The sequence below is a fragment of the Pseudopipra pipra genome, chromosome 1 (assembly GCF_036250125.1).
Source record: "Pseudopipra pipra isolate bDixPip1 chromosome 1, bDixPip1.hap1, whole genome shotgun sequence".
In the NCBI taxonomy this organism is placed as follows: domain Eukaryota; kingdom Metazoa; phylum Chordata; class Aves; order Passeriformes; family Pipridae; genus Pseudopipra; species Pseudopipra pipra.
The window spans coordinates 134746319-134766803 of NC_087549.1; the positions used below are offsets into that span (position 1 = coordinate 134746319).

The 20485-nt window shown below is 37.4% G+C and overlaps 1 protein-coding gene across 3 annotated transcripts in view; it reads right to left on the minus strand.

Annotated features, from left to right (window-relative positions):
• Positions 1–20485, minus strand: part of RSU1 (Ras suppressor protein 1) — a 103405-nt gene that overhangs the window by 64846 nt on the left and 18074 nt on the right. For all 3 annotated transcript variants that reach the window (XR_010424939.1, XM_064634390.1, XM_064634379.1), the window contains exons 4-7: positions 13261–13381; positions 9752–9870; positions 8197–8279; positions 7811–7925 (exon numbers count right to left, since the gene is read on the minus strand). Coding sequence is in view for 2 of the 3 variants with exons in the window: in XM_064634390.1 (XP_064490460.1) it covers positions 7811–7925; positions 8197–8279; positions 9752–9870; positions 13261–13381 (438 nt within the window). In the remaining variant the exon portion in view is untranslated. The remainder of the gene's footprint in view (positions 1–7810; positions 7926–8196; positions 8280–9751; positions 9871–13260; positions 13382–20485) is intronic.

The window sequence follows — 20485 nt, forward strand, 5'->3', positions numbered from 1 at the left end:
TTGCTTTACACTACAGGACTTATAATTTTTATTACTTTTCTGGCATTTGCTTTGTCTCAATAGAGAGAGAGACTGGTTTAAGCATGGGGGTGGAAGAAATATCATGACTATTATGTCATAAAAATGATGCCAAAACAATTAATTGTGAATGATGTCTTAAAATCTATGTAAAAAAATGAAAATATATACTGCTTTCTATGCCACAAAGTATTATAAAAAGCAAATTATTTTTACCCTGATCTTAAGCACATGTAGACTGTGCATCAGTAACTCATACCATTTCTATAAACAAGTAAGATCACCTCTGTTTTGAAGACCTCCATCATTTTTGAAGGATTAGTAACAGAAGAGAGTAGATTTAAACAGTATTTATAAAGCAGCATTAAGACAACAGAGCGCAAAGTCTTCTTGTACATAAGTGAGGTGTGACTCAATCTCTTTGGAACCAGCAGTAATATTCACAGAAATATTCACTATGATAAACAAATTTAAATCTCCATAGCATATGTCGAAAATGTAAATTTGGTTATTGATGAGCTTCTATGCACTAAAAGAGAACAACTAATAAGTCTAAACCCAGACTGAAATGCCTCCAAAAGATGGATCCCAGGAACATTTTTGCTCTCTCACCCCTACATTCTTGTACTGGAGAAGGTCTAACAGTATCTTGTCAAGTCATTAGCACTTCAGAGAACCCCAACATAGCATTTGTGGCGGTTCTACACAACAGGGGAAAAGGTTCAAGCCTTAAATAACAAGCAATTAGATTCAGTACATGCAAATTAACCAGATACTCCAGAGCATCCATCAGACAGAAGCAGGCTGAACATCTTCCTCTGGCTCCTTTCCTAACCACACAACGGGAATGCCTGCAACCTCGCATATGAGTGTTAGACAGGAAGCCTCAGGGCAAAAGAAGGCTGAAGGAGCAACCTGAAAGCCAAACACTGAAGCCTAAGCCCATCCTCAGTTTTACAATTACTTTCAGGGACAGAAAATAGGAGTGCAGATATCGCAATATCACACATTATTCTAACAACTCCTTAGATGTAAATGAGAACTTCCAATAACGAGTTCAGAGATGACACCCCAACTTCAGAATTCACTTGAATACATCTAACTGTAGATCTCTGTGCTAGTTCAGTAGTTGAACAGCTTATAGAGACTTTTCAAACAGAAAAACATCTGGTCTGAAAAACATCAGGAGATGGAGGCTCTGCCAGTGGTGTCTTGTTCAAACGGTTCATCACTGCCAAAATACATTCTTTATTTCAGTGCTGAACTAAGCTTAGTTCTAAAACACTGTTGCTCCCTCTGCCCATCTACAAGGGAAAAGACCAACTGTGCTTTCTTCTCACGGAGTTAGTGAGGATCAGCAGCCAAGTTTCCTCTCACTCTTCACTTTGATAGGTTATATAGAGTCTGATTATTCTGTGATACTAATACATAATAGCTACTCCCTTTGCTTCAACTCTTAGTAAAAGGAACACAGCTGAAATAAATAAAGTAAAAGTAGACCAACTAAATCTTGGAATTCTTTACCCTTGATTTAAATGTGAAGTGATATAAGGCAAACTGGTATTACCTCAGCTACAACTATTACAATTGTATTGGAAGAAAATTTTACTCTCCAGCATATTTCATAGAAGAGAGCTTAAAACAAAGTAAATATAGTCCAGAGATATTTATACAAATTCCCAACATCATAGCAAAGGTCAGCCAGAATCATTATAATGGGAAGTCTGACACTTCAGCATGTGTCAAGACTGAAGATGAAGCCTGGGAAAGACAACAGAATGGATAAAACGCTGAACTACTCCCTTAAACCACACCCTTGCATTTCCATATTCAGGTGGCTGCAGGAGTGGTTAACTCTCTGGGAACAAGGGGAGAGCTGTGGAAATTTCTACCATCACAAGACACAACAAACTTGACCTTAGCAGAATAACTAGTAGAAAGAGTAAATAATAACAACACTCACAGATGAAAGCCATAAACCAGGAACTTATTTAATGCAGCACACAAGGCACTTCTTGCCTAACAACGCTCTGCTAATGGCTTGTACTGCCACATGACAAATCATGCTGTTTCATCAGCCAAACTCCACCACACACAGCCTTCAGGTACCAGGGCAACCAGCCCAGCTGATGCCGTCGTGTTGGTAGCTAAGAGGAAAGGCAGAAGAAAGAGCATTTTGACAAAAATCCAAGAAATTACTTCAAAATGTACTTTTAAAACTATATTCTTTCTAAAATTATTTCAAATTACTTATAACTTGATTAAATTCATTTCTCCCACATCCTCACGTAAGAGCAAGACCATTTACTAGAAGACTTACAAATACTGCTAAGTTTCACCGATTTCTCTTTGAAAGGTGACATGTTGTGCTGGAAATACCATTTCCTTCACTGCTCTGTGTGAGATCCCCGGCACTGACTGGGATCTCAAGGGGCAAACCGACAGCCACTGCCAAGTGTTCCCAGTGAAGAAACCCAAGGAACACACTACGCAGCAGACGGGTTTTAGAACAAAGGAAATTAATGTGATGTCAAAGTAGTTTAACATCAAAGACACTTTAATGGCACAGGAAGTATTACAGGCTTAGAGGATCAGCATCCCAATTTATTTTGAAATATATTGCACATTTTTTCTAGCATCAGAAACTCCCCTGGGATTCTCAATTACACAGGAATTCAACAGAGCATTCCCTCTTTGAAGGGTCCCTATCAGATCAAAATCTAGTTAATTTTAAAAAATTACTTCAAAAAGGATTCACTGTATTGTTTTTGCCCCACACTTTTGAAATTTCCATTCAAACACAGGTTGCCAAGAACTCACAAGAGTGAAACCACTTTTAAGTACTGTGAAACAAAATGAACCAAATATAACCACAAATGCAACATTTACTCAGATTGGCTCTAATTATGGTACTCTTACCTACAACAACTCTAACACAACAGATGAAATATCTGCTCACAGAAACATCATTATTATGTTGATTATACTTATAATCAGAGTACAGTCAACATTAGGAGAGCCTACACACACACTCTAGTCATCTGGGAAGTGACTGTAAGACTGGTATATTTTCAAAACTAAAGCAAGATCAAATCTGCATCTTGAAAAGTTTGCCAAGAATTACAGCAGTATAAGGAAAAGAATGCCTGTGGTGTAAATCTAAATAATGGGTTATAGAAACATCTTCCCATGTGTAATGAAACTGCAGTTGCCCTCTTCCCATACACCTTAATCCCCACCAAATACTCTCCGCAATCATCCTGGTTTCTAACTACATAACAAGTGCTGGGGTTTAGTGGTTTTGGCTTTTTTTTTTTCATTTTTTTAACTTAAACCTAAAATGAGAATTACAATTAGAATATTCACAGATTTTCACAGAAGCTTTTCTACATAAATAGCCTCTCCATAGCCTATCTTGTTACATACATTTTTTCTACTGTTCCTTCACTAATAACTGCTACATCAGCAGTCCTAGAAAGCAAGTTACTTTGTTTATCCACCTTTGCCTTAGTTCCAAAAGTAGAAACACGTAAGTTTTTAAATTGTAAGGTATCAATTAGCTGTTCCAGCGCTCAGAACTGCATCCAAAGAGCCCCAGGGTGTTCAGGCTTCCAACAAGCACCAACGACCTGTACTGCAGGTGTGAGCAGTGCTGTGTTGTGACACAGGTAGAGTGCAGTGACAATTTATACTAAAATAAGAAAAGTTTGGCATTTACGTCAACTGTATTTAGAAAAGAAATATCTTTTGTGAAATAAGTGATTCCTGTGTTTGCACATGCCTGTTATAATTACCTAAGTAAACTGCTATTTCGATTAATATTAATTTGAACAAACAACTGCAGCAACTACTTTGTGTAATATAATATTAATTCACAAATTCTAGAGCCATTTCAAAAGCCTAAATTTTAAAAAGGTCTTCTCGTGATGGAAATTCTTTTGGAAGGATTCCTTGGACTTTAAATTTAAAGCCAATTCTTTATCCACAGAAGGTAATTTAGCTGTTCAAAACTAAAGAATGATGAAAGAATTACTTAGCCATTCTGACATAGAGATTTAATTTACAAAATGTTTCATGCTCCTTAAAAAGGAACACGGCTACTTACCCCATCAAGATCTTTTTTTAAAATGCTTGAATTTTCTACTTTTCAAATATGTATGTAACTTTACACTTTTGACAGTGTTTCCCTTTACCTGAGGAAATTATTTGATAAACTAGAACAGTATTGAATAGCAACTTACAAGCCACAGATGCCAACATTCAATTTTGAAAAAGGAGGATGGTAAGCAGAAATGTATTCTTAGAAATCTCTGTTATTCCACATGCATAAACATGAGCAAACCTCGTGTACTTGTGCACACGTGTATTGGCAGCAGGGTAATGCACACAGGCAATATTAGAATCTGGGGTTTAAAAATCATACCCTTCATTTTCACATCAAAACCTCAAACCTACAGATAAGCTGGTTACATTCTCTGGGTGGCTATTTAGTGACATCTTTGTGAATACTCTGCACCATATACCACTCTTACAGTTCTGACTCTGCTAAGAAAACCTTTATTGTGGTACATATGGGTGCACCCAGATGACCATACAATGAACATTAAAACACCATCACTGGTGATTCTAATTGCATCTACCACTTATGTGGTTCCTGTTTCTATTCAGCTTTCTTTCCAAACACCATTCTCATTGTTAAATGGTCAGAATACACAAAGCGACAGATTTAGTGCCTCCTTGGCAATTTATATAACTGACTGCAACTCTGTTGTTGCAGTGAATCATGATTTATTTGTCTCACAATGCAGCACATAACCTTTTAAATGCTAGGGAAAAAAATGCCAGTGCCTCTTTAAAGTTTATATATGACTGCCCACCACCATTCCTCATGAACGAGGTTTTGAGAGACAAATGATAAAAACAAGCTGCAAATTCCACCCACCTACTCCTGGCCATTTCCTGTGTTCATCACTCACACGTACTGTATTTACAGACAACCAGACCACCAGTGCATTCTTTTAGTGCCCTCGTTTCCTCCTGGGCAGGAATATTTTTCTCAAATTAGTGATAGGTATTCTCTGCTAAACACAAAGAAGGATAATGCCAATCTCCCTTTCACTGCTGCCACGTTCAATCACATCAGGTGACATTACAGGCAGGCTGTAGGGTTTTATTTATTGTCATCTCTCTCCACACCAATCCCAAGGCCTGTGGCCTTTTTACATACCCTATTCTCCATGCCTTCTTCTGCACTTATTTCCATCACCTTCAAAAAACTGTTTAATGTAACACACATATGCCATTCTCCTCATCCAAATACACTGTTTTATCCTGATATTTTATACTGTGCCCATCTTCCTGGTAAATGAACATGTAATGACTCTCTGCTGTCCACCAGTGCCCAAACTAAGCCAGTCAAAAGCCTTCAGCACCTTTAATTATGAAAGTGATAATGAGAGAGAAAAGACTGTTTACTTTAAATGGAACAGCAGTAGCTCCAATTAATGCAAATAGGACCTACTCACTGCAAAACTATTTACCCAACACGTACAGCAAAAAGTATTTGGATAGTTCTGAGTACATTATAATTCAATTTTAAAAATTTAGGAGGGAGAACTCAGACTGCAGACAAAGATGGTTTTCCCTCACGTGGTGACTATGGCATTGGCAGTCCACGCAGTAGGTTCCAACCCTCTCATACCACCTGTCATTGGCAGTCTTTAAAACTGACTGCAAAGGTGTGTGTGCTTCTCTAAATTGCCTTCATTTGCAGAAGGGAAAACAGGGCTGCAGAGATGAAGTGACTTTCTAACCAATCAGAGATTCACACTTGCCTGTGGCCTACTCCTACTTGATCTCAAACAACCCTTCCAAAGCTAGCCTGGCGTTCCATTCCCTAGATGTGTGCCTAGATGTTTAATAAACAAGAACATTACTTTTCACAGTAAATATGCCTGCAAGTTGCACAAGTTACAACTCTAGACTTCAGTGTAATGTTCTTTGGAAATATACTTTGAAATCTATTTTAAACATTTGAGATAGTTCTAGCATTATGCACGGCATAGCCTGTGATAGAAATTATGCCAACTGATGACGAATGAAGGTATTGAGCAAGGCCATAAATTTAATAAATTAATAAATGAAAAGTAAAATTTATAGAATATCTTTTGAGTAGTAAAGACCAGAGGTAACAAAGGACTTAGATGTGTCAATGCACCTCAGCTTGATCAGCTGGGGCAAAACTACAAGTCCTTTTTCTACCAGACTGTGATACTGTTCTATAATGCAAACAAATGCTAAATAAATGGAAAAACACTTCCCCTGGCCGAGTTTTGCAGGTCAGTGCAAAATAAACATTGAGAACTTTCTTTCAAACATTTCCATTTGGGTTGGATTTTGATAGTAAAACCATTTAACAGGGATTTGCTGCTAAGCTTGTAAGGCAGTAGCATGTTTAGAATATTTAATTAGCCAAAGAAGGTGGTTAGACTCAGTGCAGCATTTAACGTTCACTTTCTGAAAAAAACACAAAGGCTGTAATTTAGGAAGCTACAGAAAAGTACATTTACAGATACTACATGCATCTGAAATGTTACTGCTGTTGAAAGGGACTTTATAAATGAATATTACTTACACAAAAAGCTAAAGAAAGTATACCTGTGTCAAGAAATAAACATCTGAAATGAAGGAAAAGAGAACAAATTTCCTCCACCAGTGGTGAGGGGGAAAGGCAAAAAACCCCATAGTGGGTAAATAAATAAGAGTCAAAACAAACATCTTCCCCTGCCTCACAGAAGAAAAGTAGACACAAAAAGCATAGGTTGCAGACTGTCACATTTAAGCACATAGCTGCCACATTCTCCAGTGGGTCAATGCAAGTTCTTATGACAACAAATAATTTTACTTTATTACCCTAACTTTAGTCACTATCCTGAGTTTTGGGAACTATTATTTGGAAGGTGCCAGAAGAAACAAAGCAGCTTCACCATGTAACAGTCCACAATAACAAAAACCAAGGAACAGACCCTGTGCAACAGCTGTTTCAAACACAGGTAGTTGATGGAACTACATTATTCCCAATGAAAACATTTTTAAATATTTAAAGATCTGAAACCAAATTTTGGCTTGGGGTAAACAAGGACAATGCCCCTCACACAAAATGGAATACTGCAATGCAAATTCAGCAAAATCAATACTTGAGTTTCAAAGAAAAACTCCAATTTATAGGTTAAAACGAGCCACCTATAACTGCATTTAAATGGCCAATATCACAAACTCAAAGTATATCAACCTGAAAGAGCTATCAATTCACTAAGAAAAGTAGTTTACTGAAAAACAAAAAATTCCTCTAATTTATCTATATTTCACTCTAGTTGATCAAACTCTCATTTTTACAGGAACACTCACTAAAAAGTCACTTATGCTGCTGTGCTTTTTGCTTAATATAATTCCGGCTAATCTAAATAGTGTTCTCAAAACCCAGTCGGAGACAAGAATTGTTTTGCAGACCCAATATTTATGATACATTATATAAAGCAAGATGTTATAAACAAATTGGCAGTCAGGTGTATTAATATACAGGAAAAATGTAACATGTAAAAAAGTAATAAAATCAAACACTCATCATCTTCCGGCTCCTCCTGTATATCCAGTAGGAGTCAAAAAGTGAGTATTTCTCAAGGAAAAGTAAATATTAGCTTATATAATGACTTAAGCATAATAATTTCAGAGGAAATACAGTGCATCATCGTTGTTATTAGAAAAATAAATAAATGATCATCCATAATCTTACCCAGTTCTGGGGGTAGCACAGTAAGACGATTTCCCTGGATATGCAGTTCCTTAAGCTGGGTGAGCTCACCAATTTCTTTAGGCAGTGATATCAGGTCATTGTCTCTAAGACTCAGCTAAGAACAAAAATAAATTCAGTCAGAACAATTTTCGGTTACCATAAAGCAGCTCAAAAGAGAACTCTACTCCCTCTTCCCCCACCATTCTCCTAAATGCTCAATTCTTCCAATTTATTTACAAGTGTCTTCTGGTAAACAAGAAACAGTTCCAGGTGTAGTGGTCTATTGCTGCAAACATAGCCTACCACTCTTCAAATTGACTGGATTCTATTCCTACAAGTGTTGCAAAAGTGAATTGATTTTCCAAGAATTTAGATAAATTACTTACTATCTGCAACTTTGTGAGCTTCCCAATATCTGGCGGCAGGATTTCAAAATCGTTGTCACTTAGATAGAGTGCACGCAGGGTGGCTGCAAATTAAATAGCAATATATAAACAGGGTGGCATATAACCCAACCATTTGAGGTCTAATCAATAAAAAGGAGTCAGGTTTGATTAATAACCCTGACTTGGTGGAAAGCCTTTGACATACCCAGGGCTCACAATAATAACAAGCAGGTCAAACTTAGATTTACTGGCTTATTGTATTGTTGATGAGTTCAAGAAAACACCTATATTCAAAAGGACTAGCACAATTAACAATTTCTGCAATAGTAATCTCTGGCAGATTCTGGCATATGGTATGAATGCTCAGATGTCAGAATACAGTCATTACTCTTTATTACCCCCGATTCTTATTTATTACATCAATTTGCATCCAAAACAAACATTAAAAAAAAAAAAAATCTGAGTTTTTTTGACAAATACACATCTATGTTAAGCTCTACAGAAAGCATAACCTAACACTGGCAAAGAGATCTGAAATTAGAGCAATATAGAAAACTCAAACTGTGTAATTTGTAATTTCCATGCAAAGTCTCTATGAAATTCACAAAAAAAAAGATGACCCAGCACAATCACGTAGCTTGCTATTATTGAATTAGCATACATGACAGTCTGAAAAACAAATTAAAATGGAGACTCACAAAGAACTATCAGGTGCAGCAGGAAAGAAGGTGGTCAGATTAGCAAAACCTCTCCTCCCCACCAGAGGAGATCCCATTTGTCTTACTCCTCCTCTTTTCATTTCAATAAATGTGACCATTTTTAATAATGCTGACTTAAAATTCTCCTCTGCCAGGTTACAATCACAACATCCCTCAGACAGTGGCACTCCTTCCTCTCCCCTCACCTGTCACTTTGATGCTGAATGCCCTGAACCTGAAGCCACTTCAGCAGAGTACTGGAAAAGATCGGTAAGGTAGCAGAACCACTGAAATCCAGAAAGTGCCAGAATTCAAGTTGCTTAGGCAACCATTTTGCACATATGCATCACAATACCTTTCTTTTAACTTGAGTGTATATTTTTAACATATGCAAAGGTCAGCTTAGGTCTACCATTCCTCTGCCAAGCTTTGTAACCCTAGTGTATGTTTTAACATACTGGACACTTCAACATCAACATGCTGATAAAACCATTTCAGTAATGAACCGTCAGGAACACATTTGTTTTCAGACTCAACACACAACAGTTGTGCTGCAAAACTGTTTATTTTCCCCTGAGGCTTGCAACCCTCCATGAAGTTTTAACTGAGTATGGGACACAAGGAAATATTACTCAGAAGAACTAAGCAAGTCTTCTCATGTCCAAAGGTGTCAGGTGACTGTATATCAGTGATAAATATTGCTGTGCTATGTAGAAGTATTCAAGATATATTAAAAGAAAAACATAAATATCAGAAAAAATTCTGCTGGATTTTGGTCTCCATCAAATAAATTTCAACTGCAGAAAGCAAAGCACCATATCATGAAGATTTGCAAGGTTTATAGAAAAGTTTCTTACTTAGATAGAAGAAGTTTCCTGGTAGGGAATTTTCATTTAAGTTGTTGTAAGTCAAGTCAAGAACTTCTAGAGCTGGTAAAGATCCAAATCCCCTTGGCAAGGTGTTTAGCCTGTTCATGCTGCAGGTAAAGAGGAGAGGAAAAGAACATGACATCAGCATTCACTTCATCTAGTAGGAATAATACAGGCCGCAGGACTTGGTTTTTTTCCCCATAAAAAAATTTAATCTACGTCAAGATTTCCTTTTGTTTTGAAAAGGGGTTGATGCTCCAAGATACTGAGCAACCCTCTTGACATGCGGATCTTTTTTTACTCTTTCACTCCAATAAATATATCCAAACTTAAGCACCCACAAGGGATTCTGTTTGTTATGTCAACCAGCAGCCACATCTGAAACATACAGCACAAGGGAGAGACGTATCACAGTGCCATGCTCAGCTTAAAAGTGTTCCACAGAGAAAGCTGGTTCTTGTAGATGACTAGCTAAACTACAAATTACCCTTTTGCACATCATCTTGACCATGTGCCATTCTGCCATATAGTTCTTCACCATGGCACCAAATACAAAGAGGAATACCTCAACTGCACAGTATTTGTGTTCATTGATAACTGCTGCTCAAACCTCTTCTTAAGAACAGCAAATCTGTGTCACTAGACACATGGAGCATGAAGTAAATAAAATGTCAGTCCTGTGATTGATAAGGCTTAATCTAAATATAGCTCAATCAGCCAGTCTTAAGAAGGTTTAGGATAGCAGTTCCCACTGGCAACAGCCATAACATAAGGAAAACTAAGAGAAGGAAGGGATTTCTCTGATAACCTGAAGCAGACAAGGCACAGAAAACAGTAACTTCTCTCTGACCTCAAAGAGCTTGAATAGGGTGATCCAGAGAGCTGCTGCAATAATGAAGGCAGGCACAGAGCTGGAGATCTCTTCACAGAACCTTACCGTTTGTGTATGAACTAGAGCTCTGGCTGTTTATCATATGAACAGAAAAGAACCACCTGGCAGTTTTGTACTCATACTGCTCCTTTACATGTACACCAAATATACACCTTGTGTGTATGGATCTTGCTTTAGTTGTCACCCGAGTTTAAAAGCGGAACAGAGAAGGTAGGCATCTTCAGGAAGAGCCTGTACAGGTAGCCATTGTCAAAAATGGGATTTTATTGTTATGTGATGACTGGAAACAAAGATGACCTTTCAGATGTTATCTCTAAACATATTCTAAATTTTCTCTTTTTGATGTTAAAGTGATAAAGAACAACAGTCACAACTGATGTCAAGAGGAGATGATATATGAATGTATGAAGCATGATCTAACATTTAAAACTATAAAAACTCCAGTAAATGTACTAACAAATTTGGGTACCCAAAAATAAGAAAAACTACACATCCATGGTAGCAAAGGCAGGAGAAGCACATACACCATTTCTTTCACAAACTCTCGTCTTTCCTCTCCCACTTTTGCATAAGCCAGTGCCACCACAACAAGAACCTGTAGAGATCAGCTCTCTGTAGCTAAACTCCAGATGAACTCCTTCTTCCTCCTCATCCCCCATAAGGAGTCTTGTCATGGGCATACACCTACTATTGCTGCGTAGTAGTAATTATTAAAACACAGAAAGCTCCTCTCCACTATTGCTACTGCAGACTTGTCACTGTTTTAAAAACTGTTCTTTAGAGCAAACAGGACTAAAGCAGATCATTTTTCACTAGTGGCCCTGACAGCCTTCCCTTTTTTAACCAAAGAATAGGGTGAGAACTAATATTCTCCCTATTGACAAAAGGCAGAATGGTATCTATCCTTTGGCATGCAAAGCGAACCAGCTCAAAGACCCTGCCCAGCACTATTTGGCCCTGTACAAGTTCAAACACTGAGCTCGTGCCTCAGAAACTGTTCCTCACCTGTCGTCCAAATTTTACACTTCTAAGCTTTCAGTGCAGCAGTACATCTTTCCTCTTTCCACTCCACCACTTGACCTTTCTGCAACAAAACTCTCCCAAAAATAATCTCTGCTCTTATTCAAGCTTCCTCTCTCCCCTGGAGGACTGTTCTGAAGCCTTCTAACACATGCACTGCAGATGACAAAAGGGTTTCTTGGCTGCCTCCTGAAAAACTAGTAGGCCAGAAGAGTTTCCTCTTCACTGACTCCAAGGACCTGCAAAGCAGAACCCATTTTGCAGAGCTAAGGCTAGGTAGTAAATCCTGTACCTGGAAGATTATGGGTAAGGACAGGATTAAGAAGGAAGAGCATTTAATCTGTAAGACTTTAGGCCACATGACACATGAGGGTGGCAACTGTGGTTCCAGACCCAAATGTCTGTGGGCCCTAAGATTAAGCAGTCTTTTGCGCTACATTTCTTTTTTCATTAATGAAGACTAGTATTTGAACTATACTAATAATTTTCACTGCTTTAATCCATGGGAAGTGCCCAACTTCTTCCTTCATGTACTGCAACACGTCTATAAATATGGATTTAACCCCCAAAATATATAGAATCCTGATTAATATTTGCTCTGAGAAGAAACTACGGTTCAAACAGATATTAAGGAAAGCTAAAGATATACTACGACCAAATAAAGACCAGGGAAGACAGATCATCATTAAAACATTTACTGGCATTCCAACAGATGCAATTCAATTACCAGTGCTTTACAAAAATATCTAAAAGCAGGATACACAGAGCCTAGTGAAAATCAGTATTCAGAACAATCAGAAATGCTTAGTTTAAGGTGTTCAGAAGTATGACTTTATAAAATACCAACATTCTTTCTATGAGAAGCCTGTAGTGCTAAAGTTTATGCTTACCAGTGCTTTCCTAAATAGTTACACTTTAATATGCCAATTTAATTTTAAGAAGGTCCTATGCTTTGTTTTCTTAATTCAAGAAAGTCCTCCACAACTGTAGTTATTATAAAGTATTACCAACTCTACCGGAATATATTATCTGAACACTTAACAGAAACACTCCGGGCTCAAATTCAGTCAATACTAGCTCTTTGAATTAAATGCATACCACATCTAAAGATTTGCTGCTTCTTTTACAGGTTTAATATAAATTGAAATGTCTATAATCCCAGATTTGGAACTTTGGAATTAAAGTTCTAGATTAATGTGGAATCTTTTTTTTTTAAAGCAGAACAGGAAATAAAGCCTGATTCTTCTGCAGCAACTCCAGAAGCAAGAGGCAGTTGCTAGGGAAGTAAAATTCAATAATTGTTCAGTTTGACCTCAGTATGTGATGAATATGAGTTGCTTTGCCCTTAAATAGTTATCAGTATACCAGAGTAAGTGTTTGATCACTTCTAAGTATCTGCTTATTCAGGACATTAGCTGAACACTCTGAAGTCGTAATTGCCGAGTTATCCTCACAAACACTTGCAATAAGAAACTTCAATAGCAAAAAGAAACTTCAGTTGCAAAAAATAAGAAGTTCCAGGTTCAGTTGCAATGACTTTTAATTGCACCTCTATTACAGCAAATTTTTGCATTAAGATACGCACCCAAGGTTCAGATGTTTGAGCTTCTGAAGGCTGCTAATCTGTGTAGGCAGCTCCTCAATCTGGTTGTTGAAAAAGTTGAGCACTTCTATATTTCTCAGGTCTGCGATGTTTGCTGGCACAGCTGTGGGAAAGTTTTCACAGTGAGAGACTGCAATTAGAGCAAGCTACCTAGACCAGAGATGCTTTTCTAGCACCTGGCGTTCGCAGTGACTGCAGTACAAGGAGCATCTCATTGTTACTGCAATAAAAGCAAAATTTATATTCAAAAAGTCTCCTATCTGGAATTCAAAACCTCAAAAATTACTATCAGAATTGTAAGATATTTTGACTAACAAAGACCACTGCAGAGAAAGAGACAAGGACAACAAATGCTCTTATAGACTAACAAACAGGCACAGGCTGTCATCTCAGTTCATGCAGCACACACAGGTCTCAAAAGAGCAGAGCCTAAGAGACTCAGATCATTTCATGATTTAAGTGGAAAAAAACTGAATGATACAAGTAGTTATACCAAGACAGAAGTTGTATTAAAGGTCTTAAGCAACAAACAAAATAAAACCTCATTTTTAGCAATGGTCCGTTCTGTTTACTGCTTAAATAATCTAGTATCCAAGTTTTTGGTCATTTAAGATACATCAAAATTTATAAAAAATTAAGTTTAGCCCTAAAAGAAGAACTGTTTAGCCAAGCCTATTTTCAGTTACCTCCCTTGAGTGATAGACTGATCAATACATGCACATGGCTACAGTGGATTACCAACAGATCAATAGCTGGTTGTTATTATCTAGAAACATGAAATATAAGGCAGAAGCACAGTATGAATATGCCTGTGCTAATGAAGTTAAAAACCTATTCAGATTTGCATCTTTTCCCCCGTAAACTTAGTGAGATTAAAGCAGCCAGCTGAGGTGTAAAGGAGGTTGGCAAGTCACCTGCACTGAAGCCTGCACCTGTGTTCAGTATTCACCTTGGTTCAGTCTCAACTTTGACTGCATTAGGAACCTGCAGAGTGCACATCTAAATAATTAGAAGGTTTTATGAGGCCATGATTTTCTTTTATTTGTTGGTATGAGGCAATCTCAGTCTTAAAATGGAGTCAATAATGTTTACAAAGCAGAACATTACAGTATGTCACATTTACTAGATTATAAGTCTGATTACATTGTGAACAATAATGGGATCCCTAAGGAAGACTCTAATTACATTACATAAATATTACTGTTGAGGGTCATATTCATTGCAGGAGGCTTTTAGCAGACTTTTTTATAAAGTTATTAGGTAAATCTGAATATGTAAAAGAGCTCCCTTTGCAGTATTTTCCAACAAGTCCATGCCTATCTGTCATTCAATGATAGTGAGAATTATGTGCCTTCAGAAAGTAAAGAGTAATGCACTACTACTGCTGTTTCAAATTATTCCCTAACAGAAGTTAACTGAGGACTTTAATTGACACAATTCAGCTGTTTCCAGTCTCAATATTTCACCAGAACAGTAATTACCAATATTAAAATGTTTTCATTTCAGAAATTAGACTTTATAATTTGACTTTGATGATATGCCATGGACAGGCAAACTATGTTTCTGCTCTTCTCAGATACTATGTTCATGAAGACTAGGAATCAGAAGTACTAGCAAATACTAAGTTTTAGCCTAAACAATACAGAGACCAAACACATTTTGCCTGAAGTTATACAATTGAGGCAATTAATAAAAATTTTGTTATGAAGGTTTTGGCCTTTTTGACAGTGTAAGAGGTTACACTCTAAAAAAACCTGCAAATTGGCATCACGAGATGACCCACTGTGGTCCCTTCCAATCTGAACCATTCTGTGATTCTGTGACCCAGGTACTGAGCTACCTTGAACAAGCAACAGATTTAGTGGATATATTCTTTCAAATACCTGCCCAAACCAGCTTGTTTCCCCATTCTAGAATAAATTAATTCTTAAGTTTATCTCTCTCTTCTGCCTTAAGCTAAGAGACTGTGGAGAGATAAAGAATCATTTCGAGGAAGAAGGTGAACACTCCTTATTTAAAAAAAAGCAAACAAACAAACAAAAACACAACAAAAACAAACCCCACAAAACAATCCAAAAAACCCCATGAAACTACACAGAAAAAGATGACATGCAGACATCAAGGAGACAGGAAGAAAACAGCTTCCAGAGATTATGAAGATTACATTTGCACTGAAGATCCCACCATCAAAGAGAACCCTAGTTTCAATGAGTCACTACATAGTTGAAGAATCTGGAATTCTACCTGATTATCTCACTTGCAAATACGGGGCAAAACTCAGCTACCACTGGCTAGTTTATTAGAGGTTTTCAATTTGGTTTTCTTTTCTCAGGGCACAGGTATGAGTAAGTGTCCCTAGGGAACAACAGGAGCTGTGCCCTTGCACAGCTTCTGATATACCTGTATAATTCCCCCAATACTGTATTTTATGTTGTGAATCACACTTAGGATACTTTATATCATTATTTTCTCCAAGATATACTAAAAGCTGCATGGGTAAGCTATTCAGCAAAGGATTTGAATGAAATACTTCGTGTCTCACTCTGTTAAATTAAAATGAAAAGCCCTAATCCACAATTGTACTTTTGGGTTTGGATGGAGGGCACGGAGCTATTTCGTGAGAAGGAAAAACAGAAAAGTAGGTCAAGACCAGGTTTTTGGTAGGGAAAAGACAGGACTTTTTTTCTGTAACAGCTTATTTTGTGGTTCAACAATTCAGATTCGTTTGTAATATGAATGAATACTCTCTTGTATTCAATGAAAATGAGAAGACTCAAAACTCCCGTAACTGCTCTTGTAGCTAAACTGCATAGGTTCAATACCTTCAGGTCTAAAGATCAGTGGTGATCAAGCAAGGCTGACTAGTCATATCATGTTCTCTGTTCTGAACTTTACACAACCCAACTACCTTCCCACTGTTATGTTGCAAAATTCTTTCCAGATATATAGCAGACTGCCAAATCCCCAGACATTCATGTTCTGGCAATACTGAATTCCACTCGAGTCACCTTCTCATGATGAGCTGTGAGAGTGAACTGTCAGCATCCCGGTTCCATTCACCCACATATTTACAGTACGATCCACAGTGTCTTAACAACTCTTCTCAGACCATCTGCTGCCCAGTGTCATTAACAACTCCTCCTCAGCAAATGCTAGTAAAATTTGGCAGCCCCATGCCTTTGTGTTCTCCTGTGAAGCTTCAGTCACATCATGCAGCCCCATTCATATTAAGTCGCACTTCACAAGACCAGGAGTAGCTTCCATCCCCTTGTTCAATATTGGAAATTGCATACGGTGATTCACTGTGACAGCTGTAGACTTCACCTTGATTTCAAAAGGTTGGCTGACAGTGAAAGACAGGGTCTACAGGCTGCTTACAAGGAATATGAGGACTTTGTTCATGTTTCAGGAAATTAGAACTGGCAACTTATTATTCTTCAAAGCATTTATAGTATTTTTTGCCCTGAAGTTAGAGGCAATTCTTTAGACACTAAAACATGTTCTCATCAGAGCAACCTTTCATTCAAGGTGAGTTATTACATTTTATTTCTACATAACCAGCAGGTGTTCAAAAGTTACAAAATTATTTCCAAAACATAGATAAGGAGGACTAAATGCTACTATTTAATGCCCATATAACTCTGCATCTAGAGTATCCTGGATCTAAGCCTTAGTTCTCTTCCCACACTGAGAATCAGACACGACCAAGGTCTGATGTTGCCCTCTGTTGGAGAACAGATACTCGGCTAGAAGGACCTTTCATCCAAGACAACTACCCTGCAAAGCAACATACTAAGAACATTCAAATCAGTGACAACAGCTTGGAATTAAGTGTCTCAGATGTAACCCTTTCTCATAAAGCAGAAAGTCAAAAGGTTCTCCTACCACTACCTAGAATTGACATCCAAATCCAGTTCCTTTTGTATACTCAACCTTTGACAAAGGAGGAAGAACACAGAAAATGGAAGATAAGAAAAGCAGATTTATTATTTTTTTATTTTCCTAACTCTGACACTCCTTTGTCATTCAGTTAGGTCTTTGTGCAGCTGAAAATGCACAGGCTTCAGAAAGTCTTTATTTCTTAAAATATTCTCCAAGATTATTTCTCTTAAAGCACTTGTGAAGTCCTGGAAAACAACAAGGATCCTCGCTACTTTAAAAGTAAACATACTTAGGTGTTTGCAAAATTAAGTCTCCATTTCCTTTTACTTGAAAGATGAAATCTAGTCTGGTGGTTTTTTGTATTTAGTAAGGACCAACATTAAATTAAACATTTCTGAAGACACTCTTGGTAAAAGAGATCTATATCAAAACTTTCTTTACAATTTAAAAATAAAATATAAAACCTTTTAGATAAGGAAGCTCAAATGAAAAAAGTGACAAGAATCAATAAACTACCCAATTGGATAAGTGAAATGATTGAGTAAAAATGTTAGTCTCCATGAGATGAACACATGGTATGTAAACTTCTTTAACCATTTAACTTATGTTCAAAATAAACACTGTCCCACTGCTGGTTGGAAAAGGGCATCTGTAATACCTTATAATGCATAAAAATGTGCATGAGTAAGGTTGCAATCTCCTTAATAACTATGATCCAAAGGCTATAGAAAACCTCCAATTGAATTAAATGGTTTTTGAAACAGACATCAAGTGAAATAAGAATTTTAATTTTTAAAAATAAGATTAGTTCCTTTGGCATTCACATTCTTAAAAACTTCAGGCTGCACAAACCCTGGTTTTTTCAGAATGTTTCTTCTACTTAATGAAGTAATTTTGCAGTACGTAGGAACATGATGTTCAGTAGTACTCCAAACCTTTACAGGTTCTAAGGGAATATTTATCCAGAAGAGCTATTTAAATAGCACTACTTGACAGAAAAGAGATTTATAAGACTATGCCAGTTTCTCATTAAATTGTTCCGCTTAAAAGCTGGTCAAGAGTCATACAGAGTAAAGAGAACTCAATACAGACCTTTGAGAGTCCTATCAGTGCACTGTGGATCTCAGGTAAGGTTTTCTTGCCAAGAGCAAAAACCCACTTTTTAAGCCTAAAGTAAAACCTGTGGGCTGTACAATACAATAAACCCAGTTCCACAGACTTGCTAATCCAGTTAGTGTCAGCAGGAACTTTTCATGAGTAAGGATCCCTTAGTGTAAAGGTCATAAAGGCATGAAATGTTACTCACATTTCATGGGGGAGGAAGAATTTAGAATACTAAATATATAATGCATTCTTCATCCAATATAACTGTACTCATAGAGCTGGAGTCATGTTTAGATTAATTTGACAAGGGTTCTGTTATACTGAGAGAGAAGCAATCAGCTTCACCAAAATGAAAGAGGAATTAGCTGAGGGAGAACACAACAGTTTTCATTTTAAATATTCATAGGCATGCTGATATCATACTTGGCAGTTAACTGGAGAGAATCCTGATCCCAACTGAAGCATACAGTACTTAATTTACACACTATGTAGTTCAAGTTTCCCCTTTTGCCCTCCCTCCACTCTTCCAAAGATGGATATTAATCTTCCTCACTCTGAAAACATTAAAAACAAACTTGTCTCCCTAATCTTCAGCTCCTTCCAGAAACCAGCAGGGTTTTTTTAATTGCAATTATCCACAGAAGCACCTCAGTTATGAAACTGTTTTTATGAATATGTTTAAATTATACTATAGCTCACTAATGTGCTACTGTGCTAACAAAGCAATTTATCAATAAACAGTTCTAATTTAGAAGCCAGAGAAGTGGCTAAGGAGAAGTGCAGTGAGCACAAGAAAGGCTGAGAGGACACTGGGAATCAAGTGACATCTAGCGAAGACAAAGGACAAATCTGTTCTTCTCTGAGAAGAGAGCTTACGATGAACTTCAAAGTTTGAAGAACAATACCAGAAACCAGCAGCTGAGGTTAGGAAGGTGTTACTAGGCTGAAAATAAATCACTTAACAGCAAAGAACTGAAACCACATCAGAATAACTCACAAAAATGCTTTTTTACAGCAGTAAGGAACAGCGCAAATAAGGATGAGTACAAGTATGTGGATATAAACATGCCCCTTCATTTCTACAAATAATTTTGAAGAAAATAGAGTATTAGCCAAGCTTTTTGAATTAATGTGACATGAAAATACTGTAGTGGATCACAGCATCTTCAGCTTCAATAATCATTTTGTGAGGAGTGCACAGTTCAGCCAAGATGCTTTGCTGTCTTATTTTTAAGTCAGAAGGAAAAACAACTCATGCAGTATACTATGGAAAAAGCTGGAAGTACACAGGCTATGTACCCTTGTTACAGGTCAGACTATCTGTACGTTTTGATCTTTCAACAGCAGGAAATGGTTAAAATAAATAACTTCTGCAGGACTAAAGAACTTGAGTTGATAGCATTAAATTTAGAATTATCAGGCTTCCACCAAATGCAAATGGTCTCTCTCACTAAATCTCAGTGAGTCTCCTTCAGGTGTTTAGGCATGATCTTTTCGGAGTTTTGCACTACTGCACAGTTGCCAGCTTTACATAAATCAAACTGTCTGAAGTTCATCCAGCATGTTCACCTTTCCCTTCCTCAATATTCTCTTCACTTCAGTCTATTAAACATGTTGTCTGCAGTTTACAGATGTCCTGAACACCAGGCCTTGAACCAACACCATAGGTTAACCTCAAAGGTGAAGGTCACCTTCTCTTACTCAGAAATACTCATGTTGTTGGGTGCTTAGCAGTGCTTAGTAACAGAATTCTGCTTTTCAGCGTATCTGAAGAATGGTTCAAAATTTCAGTTTGCATTAATTGGACAGTATTAGCAGCTTACACTTTTTATACCACTGAAATGTTTTTAAGAACTCACACAGAACTATTTTTCACTGCTACTTGAATCAACTGACTCTTCCTCCAATTCAGCATTGCCGTCTGCTGTGCTGACACTGCTTAGTGGGGACACCAGCCTGTCCTCTAAACACACACACAGAAGAGGCTGCAGTAAAAGAGCTCACTGCTCAAAAGCAAAGTCAGCACATGTGTTCCTTGTTCCAGTCCTCAGAACTGGAAATTAATTAAGCTCCTTCCTAGTTTGGGGTCCCTATACCCAGTACTTAAAGCCACATCTTTCAGTCTGTATGGTACAGTCCTCCCTGTGCCTCTGCGTTACCTTCCCCCAGGCTTCAGCTGACTATACATTTCATTTCCAACTACGGGAGATATTGAGTCAAG